Here is a 16641-nt window from a genome sequence, read left to right as displayed (position 1 = left end):
TGTTCAAACAACAGCTAGCATAAAACTAATTAAATCTGGCCGAAAAATACACGTGTTTTTATATGATTCATTTATATAGTCAGTAAATGCCACTGACATTGATATTCAAAAAAGATAAAATCTTCTGATACTCATGTTTTCACTTCCAACATTTCCTATTGTATTTGATCATCCTAATATGCTAGTTAAATACATGTGCTGTAGAGATTCCTGCATATGGAAACTTCAGCTGTACTGTATCCCAGACAGTCGCTGTATCCCTGGACATAGGAACTTAAACTGTACTGTATCCCAGACAGTCGCTGTATCCCAGACAGTCGCTGTATCCCTGGACATAGGAACTTCAACTGTACTGTATCCCAGACAGTCGCTGTATCCCTGGACATAGGTACTTAAACTGTACTGTATCCCAGACAGTCGCTGTATCTCTGGACATAGGTACTTCAACTGTACTGTATCCCAGACAGTCGCTGTATCCCTGGACATAGGTACTTAAACTGTACTGTATCCCAGACAGTCGCTGTATCCCTGGACATAGGTACTTAAACTGTACTGTATACCAGACAGTCGCTGTATCCCTGGACATAGGTACTTAAACTGTACTGTATACCAGACAGTCGCTGTATCCCTGGACATAGGTACTTAAACTGTACTGTATTCCAGAGAGTCGCTGTATCCCTGGACATATGTACTTAAACTGTACTGTATCCCAGACAGTCGCTGTATCCCTGGACATAGGAAATTAAACTGTACTGTATCCCAGACAGCCTTAAACTGTACTGTATCCCAGACAGTCGCTGTATCCCAGACAGTCGCTGTATCCCTGGACATAGGAACTTAAACTGTACTGTATCCCAGACAGTCGCTGTATCCCTGGACATGGGTACTTCAACTGTACTGTATCCCAGACAGTCGCTGTATCCCTGGACATAGGAACTTAAACTGTACTGTATCCCAGACAGTCGCTGTATCCCTGGACATAGGTACTTAAACTGTACTGTATCCCATACAGTCGCTGTATCCCTGGACATAGGAACTTAAACTGTACTGTATCCCAGACAGTCGCTGTATCCCAGACAGTCGCTGTATCTCTGGACATAGGTACTTAAACTGTACTGTATCCCAGACAGTCGCTGTATTACTGGACATAGGTACTTAAACTGTACTGTATCCCAGACAGTCGCTGTATCCCAGACAGTCGCCGTATCCCAGACAGTCGCTGTATCTCTGGACATAGGTACTTCAACTGTACTGTATCCCAAACAGTCGCTGTATCCCAGACAGTCACTGTATCCCTGGACATAGGTACTTCAACTGTACTGTATCCCAGACAGTCGCTGTATCAGTCTCTAATCCAGACAGTCACTGTATCAGTCTCTAATTCAGACAGTCGCTGTATCAGTCTGTATCCCAGTCGCTGTATCAGTCTGTATCCCAGTCACTGTATCAGTCTGTATCCCAGTCACTGTATCAGTCTGTATCCCTGACAGTCGCTGTATCAGTCTGTATCCCAAACCGGCGCTGTATCAGTCTGTATCCCAAACAGTCGCTGTATCAGTTTGTATCCCAGACAGTCACTGTATCAGTCTGTATCCCAGACAGTCGCTGTATCAATCTGTATCCCAGACAGTCGCTGTATCAGTCTGTATCCCAAACAGTCGCTGTATCAGTCTGTATCCCAGACAGTCGGTGTATCAGTCTCTAATCAAGACAGTCACTGTATCAGTCTGTATCCCAGACAGTCACTGTATCAGTCTGTATCCCAGGCAGTCACTGTATCAGTCTGTATCCCAAACAGTCGCTGTATCAGTCTGTATCCCAAACAGTCGCTGTATCAGTCTGTACCCAAACAGTCGCTGTATCAGTCTGTATCCCAGACAGTCGCTGTATCAGTCTGTATCCCAGACAGTCGCTGTATCAGTCTGTATCCCAAACAGTCGCTGTATCAGTTTGTATCCCAGACAGTCACTGTATCAGACTGTATCCCAGACAGTCGGTGTATATATATCAGTCTCTAATCCAGACAGTCGCTGTATCAGTCTCTAATCCAGACAGTCACTGTATCAGTCTGTATCTCAAACAGTCGCTGTATCAGTCTGTATCCCAGACAGTCACTGTATCAGTCTGTATCCCAAACAGTCACTGTATCAGTCTGTATCCCAGACAGTCACTGTATCAGTCTGTATCCCAGACAGTCACTGTATCAATCTGTATCTCAAACAGTCGCTGTATCAGTCTGTATCCCAGACAGTCGCTGTATCAGTCTGTATCCCAGTCACTGTATCAGTCTCTAATCCAGACAGTCACTGTATCAATCTGTATCCCAGACAGTCGCTGTATCAATCTGTATCCCAGACAGTCGCTGTATAAATCTGTATCCCAGACAGTTGCTGTATCAGTCTCTATCCCAGACAGTCGCTGTATAAATCTGTATCCCAGACAGCCGCTGTATCAGTCTGTATCCCTGACAGTCTGTAGTAAGGACCTTGGATGTGATGCTGTAGACATGCTGAGTTTTCCAACAGTTATATAATTACGTGATAATGACTGTGTGTTAATATATATACACCATTAAGGAGTGTCATAACTGCTGTTTTGCAGCTGTTTCAACATAAATTTAAACATGTACTTAATAGATGTTGATGGCATACAATCATCTCACATAGGGTTATAACAGAGCAGAAAGCTACTGAAGAATTCATGAATTGAACTTTCTACAAAGTTCCTATACCAGTAACCAACTCAAGTTGAATCAACTGTTCAAATTTTAAATGGAGCATAAAATGCATTGTGAAAACTTACAAATGCATTGTGAAAACTTACAAATGCATTGTGAAAACTTACAAATGCATTGTGAAAATTTACAAATGCATTGTGAAAATTAACATTATCTTCAAATCCTATATTTATTGTTTTCTTTTACAGTCATTAAGTGCCAATGAAAACCCATATAAATGCTCTATGTAACAAAATGGTCGTGCAATATATTACTTGTTGGAGCTGTTGGGTGCAACAAGTTATTTTTAAAGCTCAGTATGGATGAAAAGTTTTCAGTGCAGAATTGAAATGCAACAATTTGTAGTAAGAACGATGGAGACCATGAATTTAGTGATGCAGAAAAAAGGAAAATACATGTTATTTGGGTACAGGAAAATTCTGAAGTATGTGGAGAAGATAGTGTACAAAATTAAACTTTGTTGATCCAGCTTATATGGAGTGTATGTTCTACCAAACAGATGTTAGACATATCAAGTTCTTTTGCTTGGATGGTGTAGGCTGGCTAAACTAGGATCATGCAGTTTGCTCTGTGAAGCTAGCAGGATCAGATTTATGTGACATAATTGTTTTCGAAATAAAAACAAATTCAGGTGAAAATTGTGTCCATTAATGTTAGGTTGTGCAATATGTTTTACCGCAATTATCTCCATGGCAACTGGTCAATATATAAAGTAACTAACTTCCGTTCTTGCAGTCTCTGTCGCCCTGACAACTAACTAAGTCATGGAAGTAATTTCCGTATTTCCGATGAATGGGATGATCATATCCGACATATATTGATATCTTGTATTTACTAGGTTCGTTAGTTCTATGTGGAGTGAGGGCATCTCATAGCTAGAACACACCAGTCTGAATGCTACTCGTATGTATTTCCTATGGGGTGAATTATTTATGAAGCAAAGCTAAATGCCTGGTGCTGGGATCTCTATAAATATTGATCATTTGGTTTTATTTAAGCGATAGTTTCTATTTCCATGTTCTGATTTATTTTGTTTATAGAATATTTACGATCTGATTTATGGCAGCTGTAAAATTTTCTATGGTCAGATTCGGATATGTTTCTTAGCAATCTCCCAGAACACATAAAACGTAAAGGGGCCCAACAGGGTTCATAGAAAATATCCTTGTGCAAATAAAAAAGGTTTAGTGAACAACATAAAAATGAGATTTACAAAAAAAAATTGATACAAAATGAATTCAACTTAATCATGATGACACAGCCCACCCAATCAGTACCAGGTTATAAGTCAACCCATGTCTGGTAATAAGCCCACCCTTGTCTGGTAATAAGCCAACACATGTCTGGTAATAAGCCCACCCATGTCTGGTAATAAGTCAACCCATGTCTGGTAATAAACCCACCCTTGTCTGGTAATAAGCCAACACATGTCTGGTAATAAGCCCACCCTTGTCTGGTAATAAGTCAACCCATGTCTGGTAATAAACCCACCCTTGTCTGGTAATAAGCCAACACATGTCTGGTAATAAGCCCACCCATGTCTGGTAATAAGTCAACCCATGTCTGGTAATAAACCCACCCTTGTCTGGTAATAAGCCAACACATGTCTGGTAATAAGCCCACCCATGTCTGTTGCTCTTCAGTAACATTGCTTACCAAAGCTAAATCATTGTCCTACAATAACCCAACCTCTAGTCAAAGTTTATGTGTTAGCCCCATAGGCTTATTACAGGACTTTGTCTATATAATATCTAGACTATAGACGATCTATGGCTTTGATGACTAGTTAACATCTTTCGATGAATACATTTATTTTCCAGGTACATTTGAAATGTCAACAGAAGCAGAAGACGACATCTATGAGGTTGTTAACATCGGGAAGATCAAAGCCCACACCCCTAATCTGAGGATCGTGAACCTGTACGGAATCTCATTCATAGACGACTCACATATTGAGCTGCTAGCCTCCAACTGTATTCATCTAGAGTGTGTGGCCTTGAACTTTTGTCTCAGGGTCAAAGGGTCATCATTCAAAGTCCTTCTACAAAGATGTAAAAAACTTAAGAGTTTACTATTGCAACATACAGGTAAGTGTAGTCATATAGAACTATGTCATGTTTTCCGAAGAAATTGTTTCCGATAAAGTTATTATAATGTGATGCTTTTGAATTCATTCCTTCTGGTTGCTTCATTGATAATTATGCTATGATAATAAGATCTGAATCTGTTTAGAAAATAGGACAGACAGTTGGAGAAAAAGGGAGAGAGAAAGAGAGAGACACAGACACACAGAGACATACAGAGACAGACACACAGAGACATACAGAGACAGACATCACAAAGACACACAGACATACGCAGACACACAGACATACACAAAGACATGCACAGACATACGCAGACACACCAAGACATACGCAAAGACACACACAGACATACGCAAAGACACACACAGACATACACAAAGACACACACAGACATACACAAAGACACACACAGACATACGCAAAGACACACCGAGACATACACAAAGACACACTGAGTCATACACAAAGACACTCACAGACATACGCAAAGACACACACAGACATACACAAAGACACACACAGACATATACAAAGACACACACAGACATACGCAAAGACACACTGAGACATACACAAAGACACACCGAGACATACGGAAAGACACACCGAGACATACGGAAAGACACACCGAGACATACGGAAAGACACACCGAGACATACACAAAGACACACCAAGACATACACAAAGACACACCGAGACTTACACAAAGACACACACAGACATACGCAAAGACATACCGAGACATACGCAAAGACACACCGAGACATAAACAAAGACACACCGAGACATACGCAAAGACACAAAGAGACATACACAAAACACACCGAGACATACACAAAGACACACCGAGACATACGCAAAGACACACAGAGACATACGCAAAGACACACAGAGACAAAGATTTACAGCCAATTATACAGTGATAGACTCACACACAGGGAGAAAGTTATTTATACAGAGAAGGAAAAGAAACAGGAAAAGCGAGACTAAGGGAGGGAGAAAGACAGAATGAAAGAATGTATTTATAACCTAAGATTCCCTTCCTGACCTGTAACAGAATTACTTCTACTGACTTAACGTTTACTTGTAGGTGTGGTCGACCAACATATGATCGCAGCCCCATGGGAAATGTCCGTAATCCAGGAGTTGGATTTGACATCCACGGAACTCTCCACTGTATGCCTGGAGAGCATGCTGCTCCGCATATCAGGATTTACCTACCTTGGTCTGGGTTACTGTGAATTCTTCTCAGATCGTGTAAGTAAGAGACAATGTTAATGTTTAGCTTCACCTGACCAAAAACAAAGTGAGCTTATGTCATTGTGTGGCAATCTTAACCAAGAGGCCCAGGATCATGATACTCTGCCAGTAGCATGCTGGAATGAAGGGCTTCTGACTTTATTGAAATGAATAGCCTTGACCTTCTTTAAAGGTCATGGTGGTCAAATGAATTGAAATCTATTAGACAACTTCTACTCATTAACCAAGAGGTTGCAGGGTCTTGGTGTTGGTCCAGTTTTATGCTGTGATGAACGGGTACAAAACTTGTTGTAAACTTGGCTTCATCACATACCTGTATTACAATGAAGATTTATGCAACTTAGCATATAAATGAACTAAATAAACTTCTTAAAAAATGCATTAGTAGTAGGTAAGCAATACAAGCCCAGTGTACCTCTTGTTACAGTTATGTTAACACAGGAAATGATCTAGTAGGGGGATTAAGCCTCCATCTAAAATGAGTTTTGTGGTCCATATTCTTTGTTGGGGAGAAGTCGCACTGGCCAAGTGGTTAAGGTGTCCCACTTCTTTATCGCTAGTCCTCCACCTCTGGGACGTGAGTTCGAAACCTACGTGGGGCAGTTGCAAGGTACAGACCATAGGCCAGTGGTTTCTCTCCAGGTACTCAGGCTTTCTTCCACTTCCAAAACTTGGCACGTCCTTAAATGACCCTGGCTGTTAATAGGACGTTAAACAAAATAACCCCAAACCCAACCCTGTGTTGCAGCGCTGTTAACTTTTTCTTGTCATCAATCTCCTTTCTTTATCTATAGAAATGTATTTGTTCCCTTTTCTTGAGAGGATGAATCCTGTGGAATGTTGGGGTCAAAGGTCAAGGTCAAATAAGATAATATTATATGATCACACTTAATTTATTTGTTCCCATTCATGAGAGGATGATCTCTGCTGCTTTAAAAAGGTCAAGGGTCAAAAGTCAAGGCAAACCAAACCAAGGAGAATAATCTGAGTTTGCCTCTTTATTCTTCTTCTTGAATTGATAAACATGATTGATTTTAAGAATTAGGTGTCAAAACTAGGTCAAGGTCACTTAAGTTGTCAAAATAGGTCCAAGGTCGAATGTGTCGTGATGTCACAGTGCCATGTTATATACCATAATTTTGTAACATTATTATCACAAATAGATACCCAAATAGTCACCTCTTCCATCACCTCAGTTACATCTTACAGAAAATCTGCTGAATTTTATGCAGTAAATAGAAAGCATTATTCTGATTGGTCAATAATTAAAAAGATGTATTCTCACTGTGACAGTTCATCACGTTTTATTAAAAAATAACGGAAATTATATATCTCCCAAAATATTTCAAATACACAGGATCTTGAGAATTATATACATGAATTTGATTTATATGTCTTGACTATTTTTAGATTTTAGAACTGCTGATAGCTAGAGGAAAACTGAATCATCTGAAGGCCATCGACCTTAGTTACACCAATGCCTTGTCAGAAAGCGCCATCTATCAGCTGCTACAGAAACTAGGGGGCAACCTGGAGGGTCTAATGATTGCTGGCAAACCCAAACTCACAGAAAACTTCTGGCTCAATGTCATTTCATTCTTAAAAAACATCAGGTAAGTCTATGTGACACAACCTTAGTCTAATCATATGTCTTTTGACTGTAAGCATTGGTAAGGTCTTTAGCATAAAGCTCCTGTGACAGTATTTCAAAAGAAATCTAATTTCCTGCTGTTAAGTTTTGATATATATGACATTCCATATCTCTACACCGATGATTTTTACATCAGTATGGCCTCCTTATAGTCTCATACATGGGGCCGCGGTGGCCGAGTGGTTAAGGTGTCTCGACACTTTATCACTAGCCCTCTACCTCGGGGTTGTGAGTTTGAAACCTACATGGGGCAGTTGCCAGGTACTGACCGTAGGCCGGTGGTTTTTCTCTGAGTACTCCGGCTTCCCTCCACCTCTAAAACCTGGCACATACTTAAATGACCCTGGCTGTAGATAGGACGTTAAACAAACCAAACCAAACCAAATACTCTCATAGAGACTCTTGTTAAAAAAAACAAAGGCTTGAACTAACTAAGGGTCAATTCACTTTTATTTTTGAAGACATTTTTCCAGAATTCTTAGCAATTTTTTTTTTTACTTTTTCTTGATCCAATGTGTGTATGAACTCTTGGAGTTGGAACTCTTGTAACTCTTTGATTAATACTGATCCTTCCTGCCTTATCTCTTGTTCCAGAATTCAGCCGGGATAGGTAGGCCTTCTTCTCTCCCTCGACAATAGGGATTGGGTTAATTAAATCCATTTTCCATAGATAGCGAAATATTGCAGGACCATTTCTATCAATTACCTTTGCAAAATTGATTAAAACTGACTTTTTATGTCTTCTTGCTTGACAACATTTTCTTTTGATCCATGAACGATAGCAATTGAGCAAGTCCATTTCCATTCGGTACCTTTACAGAAATTGGGCCATTCCATTGACATTTGTCTCCATTATATATAACCAAAATTGGGCCAGTCCGATGAAATGTTTTTCCATTATATACAACAGAAATTGGGCCATTCTATTGAAATTTATTTCCATCATATAGAACAGATATTGGCCCATTCCATTGACAATTGAACCCTTCACGGGTTATGCAGTGCACTGACATTAGGTCACTGTGACCTTGACCTCCAGGTCAACGAAAGGTCATATGAGTGTAAATTTTTCCAATAATTCTTGTCAAGGCAATAACTTTTAATCATTATAGATATCTTGACCTCAAGGTCAAAGGTCAAGTAAGTGCAAATTTCTTGCGTGTCATTACTTCTTAATCATTGAAGATACCTTGGTGAAAATTGCAGTATGTTTGCTTTACCAGAAGCCGATGTGTAATGCACCACTGTAAGGTCAATTTGACCTTAATCTTGAAGTCAAAGGTCAAAGTGCATATTTTTCAAAAGGTCAAAGTGCATATTTTTCTAATAACTTCTGGGCAATCACATTTAAATCATCTAAGATATTCTAATGGAATTGCTGTATACCCTTATAACCACACTGGCAAAGTACAGTGTGTCTTTGACTTAAAGGTCAAAGGTCAATTAAGTGCAAATAAAAAAGAAGAAAAAAATCAATTTCTAGTTTTTATTTAAGTAAAATTTTTGAGAAGTCTTCATAACCAGACGTTTGAGGTATGAACATTTGATATTTACCGTGAAAATAAAGGGTTGATTAAGGATCTATCGGTGAGATAATACTTTAAACAATATATTATACTGACCTATTATATTAACATTTTCTTGGTAAATCTTAACAAATTCGGAATAATTCAAAACCTCATACCAGCTTCAGCAGCTGTCAATGTTTTGTTTTATATCTCTGTCATAGTTAGGAATTATTTGTTTTAGAAATATCTTTCGACTTTTCTTGCTGGAGGGGGAGGAAAATGAGATGGTATTGATCATGTTTAAAGCTTTACCAATAAGAAAATACCCCTCATCGACTAGTTTTCCACTGTGATAGATTGATAATATAGAATCGGAAGCTGGGATACCCCTCATCGACTAGTTTTCCGCTGTGATAGATTGATAATATAGATTCGGAAGCTGTTTCCGTGGACTCGAGACAGCCCTTTACTTAGTTTCGCGGTGCTCCATGTATAATTCATAAAGAGTCAAGTGGTAGACATGTGTATCTTTGACAAGTTAAATACCACACAATGTCGCTCACCATACAGTCTTGTACAGAGGCTAATTGTCGTGTCACAACATTTCTTGTCTAGGGACGAAAATAAAAATAAATATCTATGAGAGATGTTATGGGAGTTATTTGGTACGGAAGCGTTTACCAGAGTTAGAAAATAAACCTTGTAAAATCAATACACAGCCATGTGCCTTTAAGACAGACCAATTTGTTGTGTGAGAACGGATAGTAATTGGTCGTCTTGGGTAAGAATTTCCCCTATTGATTATCCAGATTTTTACGTTGCTTGTTAGATAGCCGACAAAAAAAATACATTCCAGATAAAAGGTAGAGTAAGGTGTGGAGCTGTGGAACGTCTGTCGCTGCTCGTCCGGCAATAAAACTCTGACGTAAGGAATGTAATACAGGATAGAAACGCCTTGAAGTCATTCTATAAAGACAGCTGGTTCGATCTACGCCTTGTCAAAAAGCATTGCTACCATCACACAGAAATCTATACAATAGCAAAATAAGAATGGAAAGTCCAATTCACTATTGTAAATGCATGACAAATATATTTCCATTTGAAAACCAATATACATATTTATTGAAGTAATTTTCTCTTCTGTCAAGTTTTTAGACCTTTTTGCTCATCATTCCTGATTTGTTTTAACAGATTCATGAATGATAAAATGCAAAATAAGGTGTTCAAGGAGCGATATACTTTAAATGCTATTTACAGTTATTGTACCTAACGATATTTTGGGGGAATCAGATTTTAGCGTACATTTGTATATACCAGATATCCACTTTAAAATAATTTTGCTTAATAATAAATTGGCTCTCTCATGATACTTGCTATATAAAACATCAGGCAGAAATTACATTATTATTTAGCAGAATGTGCAGATTTCTCTAAAATAAGATTACCACTAAAATACATATTTTACAGTAACTAGAATATTGCAGATAAAACTAACGAAATTAATTCACAGATCTACATGATTTAGATTGGTTTTAGATATTGTACATCGGTCTGAATTAGCACACCAACAATGATTGCCATAGAAACCAATCAATGTAGATAAACTACAATTAGCATATCGGTAATCATAGTTTAACTGAATACCTCTCGCGAAAAAAAATGCTATAATAATATTACCGCTAAATTATATACATTTACAGTATGTTTTTCACTGAGCTAGCCACCAGCTGCTACAATGATACCCTGCCTCACAATGACTCTGGATGTTGATTGGAGTATTATACACAGCTAACAAATAGCACAATGAAAAAAAGAATAGGGAAAACACTTTTAACATTTTAAGCACCGGTGGTTTTTCTCCAGGTACTCCGGCTTTCCTCCACCTCCAGGCTTGTCCTTAAATGACACTGGCTGTTAATAGGACACTATAAACAAAATAAACCAAACCAAACAGATTAGTAACAGAGACCGTAACACTATTTACAAGCATCACTTACCCATTCAGTCAGATTCCCTTCTTTTTCTAAGATCAATCGGTCCACTACCAGAACTGAGGGGAAATCTAATTTCATGTTGTATCTGTCCATCCGTCATGGCTGTAACTCCTACACTACTGGAATTTTATACTTAGAGCATGGGTTGACCTTGGTGATGCAGTCTATCATGTATCAAAAGTAGGTCAGTCTGACCTACATTTTGACCTTTGACCTACATCAAAGTGACCTGTTCCAGGCTTCATCTCCTACACTACTTGTTACTAGAACTTTATACTTAAAGCATGAGTCAATCTATTCTGGGTAGATAGTGTCACATTCGGTGCAGACACTTAATAACGGATTTGTTTTGTTTGTTTACCTGATCTAATTAAACCTGTTATTTTTGTTTGTTTACTGAATCTGAGTTATCATGTTATTTTGTTTGTTTACCTAGGATCTGTGTACTCGGTACAGCCAATGGATGGTTCCTGAAGATGCAGAGTAAGGTCCATATCGATCAGGTGATCGAGTGGTACGCCCAGAACTGTCCCCGAATGGAACGCCTCGAAATCCAATGGGATCCTGACACTATTCGTTTCTCTGACAAGAGCAACAAATTTGTCGACCATATAAGGTATGATATTGGTAACAAAACTTTGTACGTAGATGTTCCCCGTCAGTAAGGATTTTCAATTTCTGTTGGAAGATTATACTCAAGATTGTCTAATTAATGGTTTATAAACTCATGGATGTCTTGGGAATGGTTTATAATGACAATTGTCAAATTTTACAGTAAAGATATCGCTAGTTTTATAATGACAAATGTTGGTACTGCATATGGCTTACTGATAGTTAAGGTTTTCTTCAAATTATGCTACAAGTGTAGTACCATCTACTTGTATTACCTAGGTTTTTCATGTCTATGTATTAGATGTTAAGAAGTTACTTACCTTCACAAAAGGTTAAATTGCTAACCAACACATTGGCTGGAGTTGCTGACCAACACATGGAGTTAAGTTGCTGACTAACACATGGAGTTAAGTTGCTGACTAACACATGGAGTTAAGTTGCTGACTAACACATGGAGTTAAGTTGCTGACTAACACATGGAGTTAAGTTGCTGACTAACACATGGAGTTAAGTTGCTGACTAACACATGGAGTTAAGTTGCTGACTAACACATGGAGTTAAGTTGCTGACTAACACATGGAGTTAAGTTTCTAACCAACACATGGAGTTAAGTTTCTAACCAACACATGGAGTTAAGTTTCTGACTAACACATGGAGTTAAGTTGCTGACTAACACATGGAGTTAAGTTTCTGACTAACACATGGAGTTAAGTTGCTGACTAACACATGGAGTTAAGTTGCTGACTAACACATGGAGTTAAGTTGCTGACTAACACATGGAGTTAAGTTGCTGACTAACACATGGAGTTAAGTTTCTAACCAACACATGGAGTTAAGTTGCTGACTAACACATGGAGTTAAGTTGCTGACTAACACATGGAGTTAAGTTTCTAACCAACACATGGAGTTAAGTTTCTGACTAACACATGGAGTTAAGTTGCTGACTAACACATGGAGTTAAGTTTCTGACTAACACATGGAGTTAAGTTGCTGACTAACACATGGAGTTAAGTTGCTGACTAACACATGGAGTTAAGTTTCTGACTAACACATGGAGTTAAGTTGCTGACTAACACATGGAGTTAAGTTTCTGACTAACACATGGAGTTAAGTTGCTGACTAACACATGGAGTTAAGTTTCTGACTAACACATGGAGTTAAGTTGCTGACTAACACATGGAGTTAAGTTGCTGACTAACACATGGAGTTAAGTTGCTGACTAACACATGGAGTTAAGTTTCTAACCAACACATGGGGTTAAGTTGCTGACTAACACATGGGGTTAAGTTTCTAACCAACACATGGGGTTAAGTTGCTGACTAACACATGGGGTTAAGTTTCTAACCAACACATAGGGTTAAGTTGCTAACTAACACATAGAGTTAAGTTCTATATCACTTTTCCAATAGACTTTGGTTCATGATGTCATGAAACCAAAATCTCATTTATTGGGGTAAATTTTCCAGTATCCTGTTTTAATATTAGAAATGTATTTTTGTCCTGTATTTTGTAGGTTACGCTGCCCAAACATGAAGTCCTTTACTCTGAGTGACGGGGAATATTATGAAATGGTCAAGTCGAATTTCGAGAGAGCAGATCGAGTAAAGGTCGTTAGGACAACAACAAACTACTCTACTAGCATTGTTAGTCTCCTGTCCTGTTACAAAGATCTCCTCTTCAATTGAGAGTTGCTTCCCCTAACAGCGGACAGTGTTTGTCTTCACATGTTAAGGTCTGCCAATGACTGTGAAGGTCAAGGTCAATGCAGTTTTGACTGACCATTTAGAATCTCGGCATGTTTCGTTCAGATAGTCGGACAGGGACAGCTGACAGGGTACACTGTGAACAGTAGAGGCTTGTAAGAGGAAGTTATCCTAATTCCCTTGGATTTGTTTACCCACAATCCTCTGTATCCCTGTCATGTGACCTCACCCTGTGACCTTGACCTTGTCTTGTATCACTAGAGGTTGTAAGTGTGAATGAGAACATAGAGAGAACATTGGAGGAGTAAACTTACCCAGATGTGACAAAAATACAGTAAGGACTAAAATCATTCAGGCTGTAGTTTAAATCTGTTTTCCTTGAATAACTACATTAATCATTAATTATCAAAAGGAAATTGCGTCAGTGTAAACTTACATTGAGTGAGTAGTTTATGGTGTGAGGCCAGTTACGTCAGTAGGTAGGCTACAGAAGGATATCGGTAGGGTACGTTTATATGCAAAGTTCCCACAAAGTTCCCACAAGGTTCCCGCAAGGTTCCCGGAAGGATCCTGCAAGGTTCCCACACTGGAATGGTGGAATATTTTAGATTTCTGTTTCCCACACTGGAGTGGTGGGATGTTGTTTCCCAAACTGGTGTAGTGAGGTGTTTTATATTTCTGCTTCCCACACTGGAGTGGTGTGATGGTACATATAAGGTTCCCACACTGGAATGGTGGAATATTTTAGTTTTCTGTTTCCCACACTGGAGTGGTGGGATGGTACATATAAGGTTCCGACACTGGAGTGGTGGGAAATTTTAGATTTCTGTTTCCCACACTGGAGTGGTGAGATGGTACATATAAGGTTCCCACACTGGAGTGGTAGGATATTTTAGATTTCTGTTTCCCACACTGGAGTGGTGAGATGGTACATATAAGGTTTCCACACTGGAGTGGTAGGATATTTTAGATTATTGTTTCCTACACTGGAATGGTGGAATATTTTAGATTTCTGTTTCCCACACTGGAGTGGTGGGATGGTACATATAAGGGTCTGACACTGGAGTGGTGGGAAATTTTAGATTTCTGTTTCCCACACTGGAATGGTGGAATATTTTAGATTTCTGTTTCCCACACTGGAGTGGTGAGTTGGTAAGTGTAAGGTTCCCACACTTAAGTGGTGGGAAATTTTAGTTTTCTGTTTCCCACAGGAAATAACTAGTGCTACACATCTTCATGTCATTATTCAAAGGGGAAACATCAAACATGTTACATTGTAATCAAACACCAGACTGAAATCAAACTCTTGTTTATATTTATTTCTGCTAATACATTTCTAAAAGAATATTTTTACTATGCATATATGTGTCTTCTTCAGAGCTTATGCAGAATTTTTGCCAGTTTATTTGATATATTTTGTAACTCTTGACTCATTTACCCCTGAAATTGAATTGGAAGAGGTTAAATGTGTCTTTAGGGGTGAATGAGTTAAGTAGAATATTTGTAACGTCTATCACACAAAGGGGGATAACTGTTGTTTACAAATATGTGTGTCCTGTGTCCAGGACCGTTACAAGAAAGTTTTGAAGATATTTTATCCAGTTTATGGCTTTCAAACTTTAATAAATAAAATTCTAAGTCAAACATTTTTAAAGGACTTCTTAAATAGAAATCAGGATTTTAAGGTGTTGATGGAATTTTGATATCATTTGAAAAAAGCAGAACTATTTATTGATGATAGATACAGATTCATAGGCATGGGACATTATGTGCAATTTGAGATCCCGATGGCTGATATTTATTAATTATTGTTTCAGAGACTTTATCTCTATATTTGTTAAATTATTTTTATGAATGAAATTATTTATTATCATACAAGTGGCGTGTGTTATTTCATTGATATATGAAACGTCAAAAAACTTACTGTGTATACATAAAGTTATAGCAAAACATTTTATTTATTTCTATCACCGGTTGACATCCATAGTGTTATGCAATTCAGAATGTGTGAAATATTGCAGTTTCTTTGGTTTTGTGTGCGTTTCATTGATGAAATAGTATTACTAGGCTCTTGAGTCTTAATATTCTTTATTTACTAATGTTTGACCTTGAGCAAAGGTCATGTGATGGACACAACACACCGAGCCAAAGTAACCACTAGTTTGACCTCTACCAAGAATCCTATCTCTTTCAAAATATAATATACAGAACACCTTTATATCACATAATCGGCCTGTTATTGAGTGGATTCACTCTGTATAACATTTTTACATATTATGTTACGAATGGAAGATACCCTGTAGCATTTTTGATTGGCTGCGCCAGTCTGAAATTGATTGTGATGTCGTATTAATAATGGTGTGACATCATGAATTGAACATGGCAACAAAATGGCTGTCTCCATTTGATTTTGCCCTTCACATTTTGACTTTTTGACCCCCTACTTATAGACAACAATTTATTTGTTGGAACACTGGGCCTATTAAGTATATAAATACTCTATAATGTTTTAAATCAAATACTTGTTTTAATGATTGTTTAAATAATTACTATATTGATTGGAAAACAGGATGAGTGAGCTTTTAATTTAATCACAGAGATCTGTACTATAAAGTATCATGTTATTTTAAATATATTCCACCTTGATTGACAGTGATACTGCTAAAACATACTACCTGTACTGGTGTGAAATATCTGTTGTTGTACCTAAACTTGTTTATTTTACCTGTAAGGTGATTAACTAATCGGGTTGTTGATTGTGATTAAACTTATGAAATACCATGACGTTGTCTGTTTTTGTCTTTGCCAATGTGAGAAATGCCATGACGTTGTCTGTTTTTGTCTTTGCCAATGTGAGAACTGCCATGACGTTGTCTGTTTTTGTCTTTGCCAATGTGAGAACTGCCATGACGTTGTCTGTTTTTGTCTTTGCCATTGTGTGAAATACCATGACATTGTCTGTTTTTGTCTTTGCCAACATCAGAAGTTAAGTTTAATTAGCTCACCTGCCCGAAGGGCTTGATATTTAGCCTGTAGCATGCTGGGGTGAAGGGATACAAAGTTTGTTAAAATAAATGACCTTGACCTT

The 16641-nt window shown here is 38.2% G+C and overlaps 1 protein-coding gene across 4 annotated transcripts in view; it reads left to right on the top strand.

Moving 5' to 3' along the window:
- Window positions 1–16334, top strand: part of LOC117339924 (F-box/LRR-repeat protein fbxl-1-like) — a 68876-nt gene extending 52542 nt beyond the window's left edge. For 3 of the 4 annotated variants that reach the window (XM_033901638.1, XM_033901637.1, XM_033901636.1), the window contains exons 3-7: window positions 4558–4824; window positions 5916–6082; window positions 7496–7698; window positions 11675–11854; window positions 13364–16334. In XM_033901638.1, the coding sequence (XP_033757529.1) occupies window positions 4558–4824; window positions 5916–6082; window positions 7496–7698; window positions 11675–11854; window positions 13364–13535 (989 nt within the window). In that variant the 3' untranslated portion in view covers window positions 13536–16334. The remainder of the gene's footprint in view (window positions 1–4557; window positions 4825–5915; window positions 6083–7495; window positions 7699–11674; window positions 11855–13363) is intronic. The other variant, XR_004535339.1, reaches the window with a different exon arrangement.
- The last annotated feature ends 307 nt before the right edge of the window (window positions 16335–16641 follow it).

The sequence above is a fragment of the Pecten maximus genome, chromosome 12 (genome assembly GCF_902652985.1).
Source record: "Pecten maximus chromosome 12, xPecMax1.1, whole genome shotgun sequence".
Classification (NCBI taxonomy): Eukaryota; Metazoa; Mollusca; class Bivalvia; order Pectinida; family Pectinidae; genus Pecten; species Pecten maximus.
This window is presented reverse-complemented; position numbering and strand designations above follow the sequence as displayed.